The sequence below is a fragment of the Penaeus vannamei genome, chromosome 38 (genome assembly GCF_042767895.1).
Source record: "Penaeus vannamei isolate JL-2024 chromosome 38, ASM4276789v1, whole genome shotgun sequence".
Classification (NCBI taxonomy): Eukaryota; Metazoa; Arthropoda; class Malacostraca; order Decapoda; family Penaeidae; genus Penaeus; species Penaeus vannamei.
Window position 1 is genome coordinate 23,311,481 of NC_091586.1, and position 14,781 is coordinate 23,326,261.

The 14,781-nt window shown below is 41.5% G+C and overlaps 1 protein-coding gene across 4 annotated transcripts in view; it reads left to right on the forward strand.

Annotated features, from left to right (window-relative positions):
- LOC113804470 (general transcription factor 3C polypeptide 1) overlaps positions 1-14,781 on the forward strand; it is a 29,256-nt gene extending 14,475 nt beyond the window's left edge. For 2 of the 4 annotated variants that reach the window (XM_070116300.1, XM_070116303.1), the window contains 20 exons: positions 181-449; positions 738-921; positions 1,155-1,301; positions 1,668-1,950; positions 2,566-2,690; positions 3,182-3,319; positions 3,687-3,957; positions 4,290-4,547; positions 5,586-5,816; positions 6,074-7,228; positions 7,528-7,799; positions 8,188-8,338; positions 9,256-9,410; positions 10,305-10,449; positions 10,791-11,169; positions 11,669-11,788; positions 11,870-12,031; positions 12,676-12,820; positions 13,477-13,763; positions 14,240-14,781. In XM_070116300.1, the coding sequence (XP_069972401.1) occupies positions 181-449; positions 738-921; positions 1,155-1,301; positions 1,668-1,950; positions 2,566-2,690; positions 3,182-3,319; positions 3,687-3,957; positions 4,290-4,547; positions 5,586-5,816; positions 6,074-7,228; positions 7,528-7,799; positions 8,188-8,338; positions 9,256-9,410; positions 10,305-10,449; positions 10,791-11,169; positions 11,669-11,788; positions 11,870-12,031; positions 12,676-12,820; positions 13,477-13,763; positions 14,240-14,370 (5,008 nt within the window). In that variant the 3' untranslated portion in view covers positions 14,371-14,781. Of the gene's footprint in view, positions 1-180; positions 450-737; positions 922-1,154; positions 1,302-1,667; positions 1,951-2,565; positions 2,691-3,181; positions 3,320-3,686; positions 3,958-4,289; positions 4,548-5,585; positions 5,817-6,073; positions 7,229-7,527; positions 7,800-8,187; positions 8,339-9,255; positions 9,411-10,304; positions 10,450-10,790; positions 11,170-11,668; positions 11,819-11,869; positions 12,032-12,675; positions 12,821-13,476; positions 13,764-14,239 lie in introns of all 4 variants that reach the window. The other 2 variants (XM_070116302.1, XM_070116301.1) reach the window with 2 other exon arrangements.

Genomic DNA, 14,781 nt, shown 5'->3' on the forward strand with positions numbered 1-14,781 from the left:
GAGTGCTATGTCAAAAAGAATGTTTAGTCTATTATGTAAGCAAACTCAACAAAAGGTTCAAAGAGAAAAATTGTCAGTAATGGGATTATAATGTTTATTAATTTTCCCCTAACTTCATTGTGATATATATTTACAAACATGTGTAGAGATACAGATATTATTGAATGTTTTGTCTTCCAGAATGTTCATCCCACCATTGCCAAATCACATGAACTCGGAGAGTGGCTGGGCCTTTGTGTGCGACGTGCTGCTGCGGCTGCCCCTTTGTATCTTTGTCCGTCTGGTCAGTATCTGCCATTACTCGAGTGAGATCGATGCCTTCATGAACCACCCCATCAAGAGAAACCTGCTGGTGAAATACCTCCCACCGCACCTCCGCCAGGCCCTGCTACAGGGAAGGCGTTATGTTACTTACGTGATTGACCTGATCAATCGCTTGTGTTATGTGGGTAGGTAGGACGTACAAGATCACCTATTTAGTGTCAATATGTTTTTTCCATGTAATGCATGAAGAAAATATTTTGATTAATAAAAAGCAAGTGCTCTACTAAGGCATGATGAATATAGATGTTATATTCTCTAAACATCCATTTCCTACATATATCATCTTTAATTTATTCTTGATCTCCAAATCTCATTACCCAGAGCTATATGTGTACATATACTGTAACGATAATCTTCTCTGTACAAGTACCTTGTCAAAATACCCTTACTCACTTCACACTCACTCCCTCCAGGCCTGCTCCAGTACGGCCACCAGATTATGAAGGAAAAGGACCAGGTGTTCATCTACGTCAACCGTCATGCCAGCCTCATCGACACAACCACTTCGGGTCCCGGATACCACCAGATCTCAGCTGACAAGGAATATGTCCGGAAGGAATACTTCTTCTCTTGCTTACAGGATGTGCTTCAGTACTGGTGAGTGTTTAGGTGTTTAGGCTAGGTATTTTTATTGTTGTTGCTTTTGTTGTTGTAATTGTTAGTTCATGTGTTTTCTTAATTTATCTTTCTTTTTTTTCTTCTTTTGTTTTGGATTTGTTTGTCAGTAAATTTTTCTGTCTGTAGTAGTTAATGATTAGATACCAAAAGGATCATACATATGGTAACAGTAGATATTTATAGACCTTATTAAAACTATGTTATCATTCCAGGTATGATATGTGGACCATCTCAATGCACACACCTCTTGGTGGCCACAACTGCATGCAAGGGAAGAAAATTACAATACAGATTTTGGACCGCAAACCTCAGATCATTGAGTCACTCACTCCACGCAGTACAGAAGAGGCTCCAGCAAGGTACCCAGAGTCTTTTTTTGTTTATTATCTTTCCAGTCTTGTCTCTTTACTTCATTTTTATTCAATTCAATTCTTTATTCTCTTTCTTTTACTTCTCTTCTCTTCCCTCCTCTTTCCGTCTGTTCTCTTCTCCTCTCTCCTTTGTTTTCTTCTCTCTTCTCCTCCTGAGACCCAGAATTAAGTAATTTTGCCCAGGGATCCCAATGATCATTAAATTATTGTGATGGAAATGTTTAACATTAGTAGTCATTGCAATGAATGGTCATCTGACAAAAAAAAAAGTTCACTTAAGAAATATTACCATGGAGAGACATTACCATAAAATGTTACAGAATATATTTTGCAATATGCTCCCTTCTCTGACAGAGACAACGGCAGCATCCCAGGTGATGGTCGAGGGGCAGGAGGACTCGATTCGGCCATGTTTGCCCATCTGAAGCGCAACTGGTCCTCGAACTCAGGTCACTCAGCTTCGGCAAGACCCTCAGCACTTCTGCCTCCCAACACTGAGGGTGGGGAGAGGGCCACTTATGAAGGGACAATCTCGTACACGCAGTACTTGATGAACACCACACACCCCTCAACTGATAACACATCAGCCAAGCCCCGACTGGCTGGTTTGAGGAATGTCAAACTGTCAGTTTATAAGGTATGGAGGGGATTTTGGGTGGATTGAGAGTGGGTGAAGGGAAGAGAGAGAGGGGGAGAGGAAGAGAAATATGGGAATAAAGTGTGGTAGAGAGAAATAGAGGAAAAATATTATGGCATATATGATACTTGTGAAGACCATCAAATAGTGATTATTTTTTCATTTATTTAATTGGATGCACTGTGTAATGGATCAATGTAAAATATACAGGTATCATCCTCCATCACTGTTTGCATGTCCAGTGTATGATAAGCATAGGAAACCTGGTGCCACAAAGATTCATTGGATTTTAGGCTGACATGCACAAAAATTTTGTCTCTGAACTTACAATTCAAACTGTTTGTCACAATTGACCAACTACAGAAGAGACTTTACATCACATATCTTGATTTAAAGCAAAGTTCTGTTTAAGCTGATGGGGTGAATGTCAGAAAATACAGTAATAAAAAAATATATATAATAGTAATCAGATGAAAGAAAAAAAAAATGTAATGCAATATGAATAGAATAGAACTTTAACAAGATTGGCCTAAAACACAGTTTCATACAAATTGAATTGAATGTTTAAAAAAATGCCTTCCCAAACATAACCATCATTTTCCTCACTTTCTGTAGCCTCGCATGGGGACTGATGGCAAGACCCTGGAGATCCCTGTGGGTATGGTTCCTCGTGCTCCACGGGGACGCAAACGCAAGAGAGACGGCGTATCAACACCGGAGACTGAGACTCCTCCTGTCAAGTAAGGTCTTTTTTGTTATTGGAGATATGTCAGCTTTTTATGGGGCAGGTAATTCAAAATTTTGGGGAGTTAATTTTACAGCTTTATTGATTTTTATATTTCTTTTGATTTGTTCTGTTACTGTTCCACATGTGAACATATCTGTGTGGGAAAGGAAATATTATAAAGTATTAATTTCCTTTATTATTTCTGTAATTTCCATTTTTATATAAGTATATATATATATGTATATATATTAATATATTTATTTGTGTTAAAATGAAATTATATCTAGAATATGAAACTCAAACATATTAAACAACACACTGGACATGTGTTGTTAATTTACAATGTTAACCTTTACTTTTTAAAAAACAAGCCATGAAAAATTAATGTTTGTTAAAAATCTTGAAAAATTTTATACCATAAGAAAATAGGCTTTATAAAAAAATATGTATATTTTTTATTCCCTTCTTATTATTGCATCATTTATCTCTCCTATTTTCTTGCAGATTGAAGCGAAGCGGACGGCAGGGCAAGAGCAACAGGCCAGCCAGTTATCAACGGGAACTCAAAATGCGCAAAAAGTCTCCCAAGAAGCCTTACTATGACGAAGAAGATCGTGCAGCCCTCCGAAGGATGAATAAGCTGTGAGTCTGTTTATAAAGTCTGTGTTTGGAGCCAAGAGAAAGGGGAGTTTCACTTAAAATCTATAATAGTGATAACAAAGATCAGGAAGAAATTAGTCTTAAGAACATTGCTAATATTGTTATTTGTCTATGTCTATCACTTTGTCTATCTCTCGCTCCCATTCTTCCTCTCTCTCTTCCTTACCTTTCTCTTAACCCTTCTCCTTATCCTAATATCCCCCTTTATCCCCCCACTCCCCCTTCTCTATCCACCTCTCCCCTCATCCCCCCCCACTCCCCCTTCTCCATCCACCTCTCCCCACATACCCCTTTGCTTCCCACACTCACTCAATCACCATTCTAATTCTTTCTCCCGTCCTGGCCCCAGACGAGTCGACTGGTCCTCTGCCGAAGACTCGTTCCTCCTGTTGTGCAAGGTGGCCTCTTGTTTCCTCTTCCCAAACATCCGAAGCCAGATGATCACCTTCAGTCTTGTAAGAGATATGCTCCACGAACGGTTTCCAGAGTCTTTGAACAAGACGTCGCGTGCCTGCCAAAGGAGAATCAACTACATCATGAAGAATCCAACGACAGAGGATAACGTGGCCATCTTCCTAGAGGAGGTGCGCCAGGATCCCGGCATTGTGGCGGATTTTAAGGTGTGTTTGGTGGGTTGGAGGGTTTGGGTAATTACTCTTTTATTTTTATTTATTTTTTTATATATCTATTTTTTATGGTGTTACTTGGTATTGTCATTTTGATTTATTTTCTCTCTTGTTTCCTTTGTTTTCCATTTTCTTTAGTCTCTCCTTACTTTCCATTGTTATTGTTACTACAGTTTTTCTTGGTGCTATATTAACTGATGTATTTGATTGACTTGTGGTAAAACATTATAAAAGAAAAAGTAAATAAGAGAGTTGAATATTTTTATAGTACATATGAATACAATCTCCCTATAGGAATACATATGAATACAATCTCCTCCATGTAGAGTCCACGGGTGCCCCGCAACAAGAAGAACATCGAGAGTGTGTATGCGACTATGTTCCGTGCCCTCATGCAGCGGCTGGTGGTGAAGTTCGCATCAAGTGAGTCGCGACAGTGTCCTGACCTGCCGCCCTCTATTGAAGAGTTCCACCAGCGTTTCCGCATCATCATGGCCTCGTCCTCACTCCGCAACAAACTCAAGTTCCGCCCAGTCGTCAATGTGTCGGATATTGATTTCCATATTGTCAATACACTTATCTATGTAAGTATTTGTAGTGGGTACTTGTGGGTATTTGTGTGTTTGAGAAAGAATAATGGGATGGGAGAGAGAAAAGTGAGTTTATAATGGAGAGAGAGAGTGAGTGAGTGAGTGAGTGAGTGAGTGAGTGAGTGAGTGAGTGAGTGAGTGAGTGAGTGAGTGAGTGAGTGAGTGAGTGAGTGAGTGAGTGAGTGAGTGAGTGAGTGAGTGAGTGAGTGAGTGAGTGAGTGAGTGTGTGTGTGTGTGTGTGTGTGTGTGTGTGTGTGTGTGTGTGTGTGTGTCTGTGTGTGTGTGTGTGTAAGAGAAAGAGTGTAAGAGAGAAAGAGTGTGTGAGAGAGTGTGTGAGAGTAAGAGTGTGTGAGAGTAAGAGTGTGTGAGAGTAAGAGTGTGTGAGAGTAAGAGTGTGTGAGAGAAAGAGTGTGTGAGAGAAAGAGTGTGTGAGAGAAAGAGTGTGTGAGAGAAAGAGTGTGTGAGAGAGAGAGTGTGTGAGAGAAAGAGTGTGTGAGAGAGAGAGAGAGAGAGAGAGAGAGAGAGAGAGAGAGAGAGAGAGAGAGAGAGAGAGAGAGAGAGAGAGAGAGAGAGAGAGAGAGAGAGAGACAGAAAAAAAGCACATTAATTTTTTTAATCGTAGGCTGTAAACAATATACATTTTTTGCTAAATGTTTTTGTTTGAAGTGTTTTTACTGTTTGTATGCCAATTTAAACATATTTACTATGGAAAAAAGAAAAGCATATAATTTTATTGTATATACCAATCAGCTGTTATATAGGAAAGTTTGTGGACAAATATTCTTCACTTGGATTATATTTAGGCCATTAAGAAATCTGTTTTGATATACTATATTTATATATACACTATATCTGATATACACTGATTACATTTTAGGTGATTATTTCTGTGTGTTTATGTGATTATAAATACAAAATAGTATCCACTTGAGATAGCCTTGATCAGAAAGAAAAACTATTTGAAAAAACTGAACTAACTGTATATATTTTCCTTTTAAATATCTACCATTGATATCTGTTCTACCCCCTCAGAGTTCACTTTGCTCCAAGCACGACAGGGAATCATATGCGTATCAGCTGTACCTCGCATACCAGCAGTACCCCCAGGCACTCCTCAATGCAGTTCTAACCCGTATGCGGCAAGACCAGATGATCAGCTACAAGAAATGTTATAATAGGTCGCAGGTGGCGCAGACTTGCCTGCCACTATCCACCTCCCCTTTCCAGCTGTCTGTCACATATCATCATGTCTTTAATTTCAAGGTGAGTGGGGTCTGAAGATATACTTGTATCTTGTTTGTTTTCGTGATGTTTCTTGTTGGGCTAGTTTAGCTTGGTTTGGTTAATTTGTTTTCTATTATGTATTTACTCTTGCTCTCTCTCCCATTTTCTTTTTCTGCCCTGTTGTTACATTATCTCTTTTCTCATCTGATTTATAATCAGTTGACTAAAGTTAAAGACTCAAGTTCATGATTAATTTTACAATGACTTTTGACCTGTTACTTAATTCTTCATTTCAGTACCAGTATGAAATCTACAGCCAGGCATGGCAGATGCTGAAACAGCTGATCACAAAGAAGCATAAAGCCATTATTGAGAACGTGAGTTACAAGCAGAGTCTGACAGAGGGCTGTCTCCCTGCAGAGGAGGAGGTTGATGTCACAGGCAACACTGCTGACAAGCCTGCTCTGGATCCTGCATCTGCTTCACTCAAGGATGAGCAAGTGATCGGCAGCATGGACATTGGCAGTGGATTCCAAGAGGAGGGCGTTCCAGTGGTGATCCTACATGAGGGCGGCTACTGTGCCACCATTGTTGCCCTTCTGGCCACCAAACGAATCATCTTCGACATCATCATCCCAGAGCAGATCATTATGATGGACCAGCAGCAACGCTTAATGGAGGACCAGCACCAATCCCTCTTGCGGCGGTTCTCATCCCATTCACAAATGGCTGGTAAAGAGGTAGGCGACTCCCTGGGGAGCTACGACATGGCACACTCTTACAGCGAGGAGGCCAGAGACGATGTCAAACCTGGAACCAAGGGCACTCATGTTGTCAAGGAGAGACTCAAGGAGGAGGCCAAGTTAAAAGCTTCAGGTGAAGAAAGCACTGTTGCAGCTGCAAAGGTAGAAGGAGGTAAAAGAAAAGCACTTTCGAAGGAAGAAGAACCTGTAAAAAAGGCAAGACATGAAGAAGGAGGCAATGAAGAGGAAGGGACAATGACACCCTCATCACCATTGCTTGATCAGACAAATGAAGACAGTGCAACAGCAGCTGTCATGGAGGAACAACTGGCCCAGCCAGATACTACTGAGGAGAATGCCAAGACACCCAGGGACACCACAGGACCTGCGGAAGAGATGGAAAACGAAGCTGTGGAGAAACCATCTGCGGAAGATGCGGGAAATGAAGCTGTGGAGGAACCATCTGTGGAAGAGATGGGAAATGAAGCTGTGGAGGAACCATCTGCAGAAGAGATGGGAAATAAAACTGTGGAGGAACCATCAGCAGAAGAGATGGGAAATGAAGATGTGGAGGAACCATCTGCAGAAGAGATGGGAAATAAAACTGTGGAGGAACCAGAGAACCCATTGCAAGGGACAGAGGACAGCAACCCATTAGGGGATGCATCATCACTTGAAGGCGATGATGTTGATATCACCAGCACATCTGTAAGGCTTACTGTTATTGTTTTGCACTAGTCTAATATTGTTTTTTTTTTTTTTTTTTTTTTTTTATGTTATCAAAGTGATCATGATAAAATCTTGAATATTGTAAACTAAATTCAATTTACAAGTGAACCATATTTTTTCTGTAGTCATAGTCTTATCAGAATATACCCAGAATTAGGTTGATTTAATCCCCCTCTAGAGGAAAGGTAGCCAAGTCATCAGAGAAATCTGCTAAGCATTTCCCAGATAATCTATTGTTAACCATTCGCTCTACTTCCCAATCTATTTCCCTCCATCAGCAAAATAAAAGCCAGTCCTCGGCTTCCCGTCTGGGCCTGTACATGATGCGAGACCAGCTGACCCTGGCAGAGGTGGACCAGATCAACATCCAGCACGCCCAGGAGCACCTCGTGGTCAACGCCTGCGACATCACCATCCGCCTCCGAGCACCACCGGACCTGCAGGAGGAGGTGGATGAGGCCATTGCGAGGGATGACCTTGAGGCTGTGGATAACCTCCTGCTACCCCTCCCCAAGAGTGTGGTTGCAGAGGCTTTGGAGAAAAGGAGGAGGTGAGTAAGGGGTGGCCTCTCTGGCTCTCTTGTTCTGTGCCTCTGTGTCTCTGGTTTCTTTTCTCTTTCTCTCTAGTTCTGTGTTTCTTTTTTTTTATTCTCTTTTGCTAGATCTCTCTGATTTTCTCAGGCTTACTTATGTTGTCTTGTTCCCTCTCTTTCTCAGCCTGTGTCTGTCAGTATTCTCCCTTTATCTCCCACTGCTTCTCCTCTCCATTCATATTGTTCTCCCTCTCTACCTTTCTATGCCTTTCCCGCTTTCCATCCCTCTTTCTATCCTTCTCCCAATTTTTAATTCCTCTTCCATTTTATTTCTATCTCAGTCTCTTTCTCTCTCTCTCTCTTCCTGTATAGTCCTAACCACACTTCACCTCCCCGGCCCCCACAGGGTAACGCTGGAGATATGGAACCCGTTGGAGGACGTCGCGAACAAGTGGCGAGAGGAGGGTGAGGCAGAGGAATTCGTGGATTCTGTAAAGGAGGTGTTTGAGTACATCCACTCGCGCAGGGAGGTCGGGGCATCTATCTGCGAGCTCAAGGTATGTACGGTGTATAATGGATATGTGTGTACATGTGGCCTAAATGTATTTTATTGTGCATGGTTACATGTAGAGCTGGATGATATGTTTGTATTTGTGTTTCTCATTGTTTGTATGCTTGTGCATTTGTGTTAGTGTTATCTGAGCAGTCTAGTATATTTAAAGAGTGTACAGTACACAGAAGTATATACAGACATCCCACACTATTTGTTTAAGTTAAGCACTAAAAAATCAATCAATATAGTATACTGATGGCATTATACCATGGGTTGTGTGAGCATATGTTTCTACCCTCTCAAAGCTATTAAAAGAATTAACCATAAAAGAAAACCCTCTTTGAGTTGATAGTCCTTATTTGCAAGAATTATTTAAGCATAAAAAGATTATTTAAAGAAAAGGAATGTGATGAAATGGAAATGGTGGGGGGATGGACAGAAACAGAAGAAAACAGATCATGTATAGATTTTTGAAAAACAGAGGATCATATAATCCACCAGACAACATTTAATGGATTGAAGGGATGTCCATATATGCATTTTATATATGAATACTATGCACTCTCACACATATATACTGTACAGCATAATCTAGTATCGTACTTGATAACTTGCCTGGACACAAATACAGACAAATAGGAATCTAATCACTAGGATTGTATTTTGTTTTTTATTTGTAGTAATAATTATCAAGTGGTTCATATTCTTATTTTGGTCTTATTATTGTTTATTATCATTATTGTTATTGTTATTATTATTGTTATTATTATTATTATTTTTATCATCATTATTATCATCATTTCCATTCACCTAATAACTGTTGATATTACAGCATCGTCCATTCACCTTTTTCACACTCACTTCATCATCTTCATCATCAATGTCACATACAATTTCTTTCAACTCCCACCCCTTCCGCAGGAGAGGTATAACCAGCACTGCCCCTGGCCGGTCAGCTACATCCTCTACCGCATGGAGGAGGCCAGGCTGGTGCTGCGGGTGGGCGTGGCGCTGGTTCGGTGGGTCACCATGGCGTACACTAAGCCCTGGCTCATTCACACCAATAAGATTACAAGGTGGGTCGTGCGTTATGTTTTATTGGTTTTTGTATTGTGGTTTAGGTATTTGTTTTCGGTGCGGTAGTGGTAGAAGTAGAAGAAGTAGTAGTAGTAGTAGTAGTAGTAGTAGTAGTAGTAGTAGTAGTAGTAGTAGTAGTAGTAGTAACAGAAGTAATTGTAGTTGTAGTAGTAGTTATAATAGAAGTAGTAGTAATTGTAGATGTAGTAGTAGTTATAATAGAAGTAATTGTTGTTGTAGTATTAGTAGTAGTAGTAGTAGTAGTAGTAGTAGTAGTAGTAGAAGTAATTGTAGTTGTAGTAGTAGTAGAAGTAATTGTAGTTGTAGTAATAGTAGTAGTAGAAGTAATTGTAGTTGTAGTAGTAGTAGTAGAATTAATTGTAGTTGTAGTAGTAGTTATAGTAGAAGTAGTAGTAGTAGTAGTAGAAGTAATTGTAGTTGTAGTAGTAGTTATAGTATAAGTAGTAGTAGTAGAAGTTCATTTACACCAGAAAAATTACAAGGTTTGTCTTTCCATTGATCTACATTTGTTTATATCTCCATATATGTATGCTTTTCCAATTGCTTCTCTATCATTTTATTTGTCTGTCAATCAATCTGTCTGTCTGTTTATATCTATCTATCTTTGTGACTTTCTCTCTATCCATCAATCTATTATTCCCTCATTCCCTCCTTTCCTTTCTTTTATTCATCTATCTACCCATCCTTCCTTCCTTCCTTCCTTCTACCTTATCTACTAATCCATATATCCATCCATCCACCTACTTCCTCATCCACTTCCACTCACCCATCCACCTACCCATCCACCTACCCATCCACCCATCTGCCTATTTGACTATCCATCCTCCAGTCTCCTTACCCCATAATGATGACTCCCCCTTTCGCGCCTTCAGAGGAAATAGACAGAGCGTGAAACTCCAAGGCGTGTACAAGATGAACCTGAACAACCCGGAAAAGGAGGCGGAAACGGGCAAGAATAACGAGGATGAAGGGAAATTGGACGAAGTGGAGAATGGGGAGCAGAGCGGAGAAGTTATGGTACGGATTGATTAGGATATTCTGTTTTTCATTTTGTTTGTTTGTTTCTTTATTGGTGTTGGGGTGGGGGTGGGGGTGGTGTTGGGGGTGGGGGTGGGGGTTGGATGTGTGTGTGTGTGTGTGTGTGTGTGTGTGTGTGTGTGTGTGTGTGTGTGTGTGTGTGTGTGTGTGTGTGTGTGTGTGTGTGTATGTGTGTGTGTGTGTGTGTGTGTGTTTATGTGAGAGTGAGTGGGTGTGCTTGTGTGTGTAAATATTGTATTGATTTAAATTACCTTATATAAATTCTCTCCCAACTCTATTGTGTACAGTAACCACACCACCCTTCTCTCATTCTCAAACAGGAGGTACAGAACGAAAGCAACGTGCCAGTGGAAGACATAACGGAAAACATGGCAACAGATGGTGTAGTAACAGAAGACGCAGCAACAGCAGACATAGCAACAGAAGAGGCAGCAACAGCAGACATAGCAACAGAAGAGGCAACAATAGCAGATGCAGCAACAGCAGATGCAGCAACAGAAGAAGCAGCAATAGAAGACGTGATAACGGAAGATGTAACAGCGGAAGACATGGCAGAGTTAGACATAACGGAAGATGTAACATTAGACACAACAGAAGGCGTGACAACAGAAGGAGACTCAGAGATGACTGTAGATCAAACCACGCATACGTCATCATATCTTCCAGGGGGCTTAGGAGAACCTTCATTTGATCTGCAAGGTGATTTTTGAATTTAGAAAGCGTTTTGTGTTTATAGTAATGAGTGAATTCTTGTTGATTTTTTTTTTCTCTCTCTCTCTTTCTTTCTTTTTTTTCCACTCGTCTCTTTTGTTTTTGGTAGATATTGCTGAACTTTTTAGATGTAGTTCTTCTATTTGTATTTTTCAACTTTCATTCATTGTACTGAAAAGACAAGAAATAGACCAACACTCCCTTTGCCATAATTTTCTACAGTGACAGCTTTTATTTTCTACTTGTATCAGTACCTATGATCGCTTGTTTCTACCTCTTATTCTCTTATTTTCACCCACAATCACGGTTTCTTTTATTCTCTCTTCTCCCATTCCCTCGCTTCCAATTTCTTACCCTTTTTTTCTTGTCTATGATCTTGTCTTTTTCTCACCTACAATCACCTGTTCTTTTACTTTTTTTCTCCCATTCCCTCATTTGCTACTTCAGTCCCCTTTCTTCTTATGTAATGTCGTTTTTTCCTCACCAGATGGCACTACGATCGACTCCTCAGCCCTCGAGAACGAAAATGGAGAAACCTTTGAAGACGTCAGTGGCAGTGCTATCTCAGAGAAGCTTTCGATGTCAATGACAGCGATAGAGACAACAGCAGCAGCAGCAATTACAGAAACAACAACAGCAGCAGCAATTACAGAAACAACAACAGCAGCAGCAATTACAGAAACAACAACAGCAGCAGCAATTACAGAAACAACAACAGCAGCAGCAATTACAGAAACAACAACAGCAGCAGCAGTTGCAGAAACAAGTACTAATGTCAACGACGACGAGGCAACTAAGAACGAGGCTAAGGCTGCAAGGCGGTCGCAGAGGATTTCTGTCAAGAATGAGGGTAAATTTTGGGGGGGGTTATTATTATTATTTATTATTATTATTATTTATTTATTTATTTTATCACGGAGAAGAGGAAAGGAAGTTTCAGTTTGCGAGATAAAAAAAAAAATAAGTTGGTGCTACTAACGGTATCAAAATGCACACCTAAAATTCAATAAATAAAATAAACTTTGTTAGTAAGAACTGAAACTGGGTGCCTGTACGTAATCTCATGGAGCCAGGTATATGCCTTTGTAGGGTCTCGAGACACGAACTGAAATGAAAATTGGTGGGGCGAAAGGTTTTGAGTTTGGCACCCATGTTCTAGATCTTTGGTGGTTCTGTAGTAGATCAAAATACAGCAATAGTCTGTAAAAAATGTAAGTATTTAGATTTATTTATTTATGGAGGGGAAGCTGCACTTCATGGTTACTCAGACATGCTACATTCAGCTAGTTATCGCCTTCCAGTCAAGTGCATATTTGTCTTCATGCATGAAAGGAAGGAAATTAAATGAAAATTAAACTTTTTTTTCCCTTCCCTTTCCTTCCCTCCCCCTTCCACCCCTTTCCTCCCTCCTTTCCCACCCCATCCTTCTCCCCCTCCCCTCCTTCTTCACCTCTAACCCCTTCCCTTCCCTTCCCTCCCCTCCACCCCCCTCAGCTGGAAACCAAGAAGCCCCGGAGGAAACCAGCGGGACGTCGGTGCGCCACATCCACTCCTGCCTGGCCATGAGGAAGCGGAAGTACAGGAAGGACGAGGAGGCTTCCAAGGAGATGGAGAGGACGATCAAGCAGCACCATGATACGTAAGTTTTTTTTTTTTTTTTCTTTCTTTTTTTTTTCTTTTTTTTTTGAGGGGAGGGAGGTTTCTTGGGCAGGGTCGGGGGGGGGGGGTGATGGTTGTGTGATTGTATGTTTTTGCGTGTTGTGGGAGGAAGGTTTTTTTTTTTTTTTTTTTGGTAGGTTTGTGGAGAAAGGTTGTCGATTTTTTTCCTGTGGCGTTTGCCGTCTGTTCCTCCCTTTTCTCCCTCCCACTTTCGGTTCCTTTTTCATATTCTTCATTCTTCCTTCTCCCTCCCTCCTATTTCTTCCTCTAACCTTTTCTCCCTTTCCATTTATTCCCCCAACCTTCTCTCCGTTTTCATCTCCTTACCCATTCTTCTCTTCTTTGACCCCGCTTCTGCACCTCCCTCCCTCACTGACCCCTCCCCCTTCCTCCTTTATTGACCTCGCCCCCTTCCTCCCTCACTGACCCCGCTCCCTTCCTCCTTTATTGACCTCGCCCCCTTCCTCCCTCACTGACCCCTCCCCCTCTCCCTCTCCCCCTCACTGACCCCTCCCCCTCTCCCTCTCCCCCTCACTGACCCCTCCCCCTCTCTCCCTCACTGACCCCTCCCCCTCTCTCCTTCACTGACCCCTCCCCCTCTCTCCCTCACTCATCCCGCCCCCTCCCTCCCCGCAGGTCCGACTACGAGCAGATCAGCGTGGCGGTGCGCCCGTGGGTCCGGCTGAACGGCACGCTGAACCGGCGGGTGCTGGACCGCCTGCTGGGGGCCGTGCTCAACCTGGTGATGGAGCGGCCGGGGATCAGCGCCAGGGACATCGTGTGCCGGTTCTCGCCCGCCCTCCAGCCCGCCCACACCCACGACCTGCTCGACACGCTGGTGCAGATCCGCTGCGTCGCGCCCATGCAGCTGCACCGCTCGCACAGGCCCTCGCTCTTCAGTGACACCGTCGAGTACACGCTCGGTGAGTTTTTTTTTTTTTTTTTTAATGGGAGGGGAGGGGAAGGGAAGGAAGGAGGGAAAGGGAAAGGGGAAGGGAGAAAGGAAGGGAAGAGAAAGGTTGTAGGAAAGGGGAGGGGGATGGATAGTTATAGGGGGGGGGGGAAGAGAGAGAGAGAGAGAGGGAAGGTTAGTTGTAGGGGAGAGGAGTGAGGGAAAGGAGGGATAGGAGGGATGCTATTTTGGGGAATTGGGGTTATCTGTAGCTTTGAGGTTCTAGGGGTTAAGAAGTAGATTTGGAGGGGGTTGACAATAATGAAAAAAGTCTACATCCTTTCCCACCTAAACCAATTTTGTTAGCTTTATCCACTTATAGAAAGCCACGGAAGAAACGTCAGATGAGACAGTAAACAAAAATTAAATAAAAATCATTACGATTACTAATCCTCCTCCACTTAAATGATCACTCTAATCCCTAATCCTCCTCCCTCACTCTTCCAGAACCGGCGGACCTGCACGACTGCGAGGACGAAATCCTGTACGAGCCGATGGTCGACGCCATCTTGAAACTGGCCATGTTCATCGGCGACAAAAAATATTCTCAGGATTTTCTCTCCGGGGATCGCAGATGATCTTCCTTTTTGCTTTTTGTTGTTAGATTATTTTATTTATTATATTGTTGGGGCATTTTTGTTTTTATACTTCATTTTGTTATATGTGCTACATTGCATAATTCATACTGTTATGTATGTATATTGTAATTAGTCTTATATTTTTTCGAAGTTTTTTTTTCCAAAATGTTTAATAGGGATTGTATATTAATTTCTGTATATATTTCATATCCTCTCGATTATGAGCATTGGAAATATTTTTTGTTGTATGTGATTGTATATATAAGGAAAAACCTACTGTAAATATAATGTTTCTGACTTTTTGTCTTCAGTGTAAGTTTCTATTATTATAGAGCACTATTTTTCATTGAATCCTTATGGCAAAACTGTAAAAAACAAGTTGTGCATTTTTAATGAGAATAAAATTGTAAA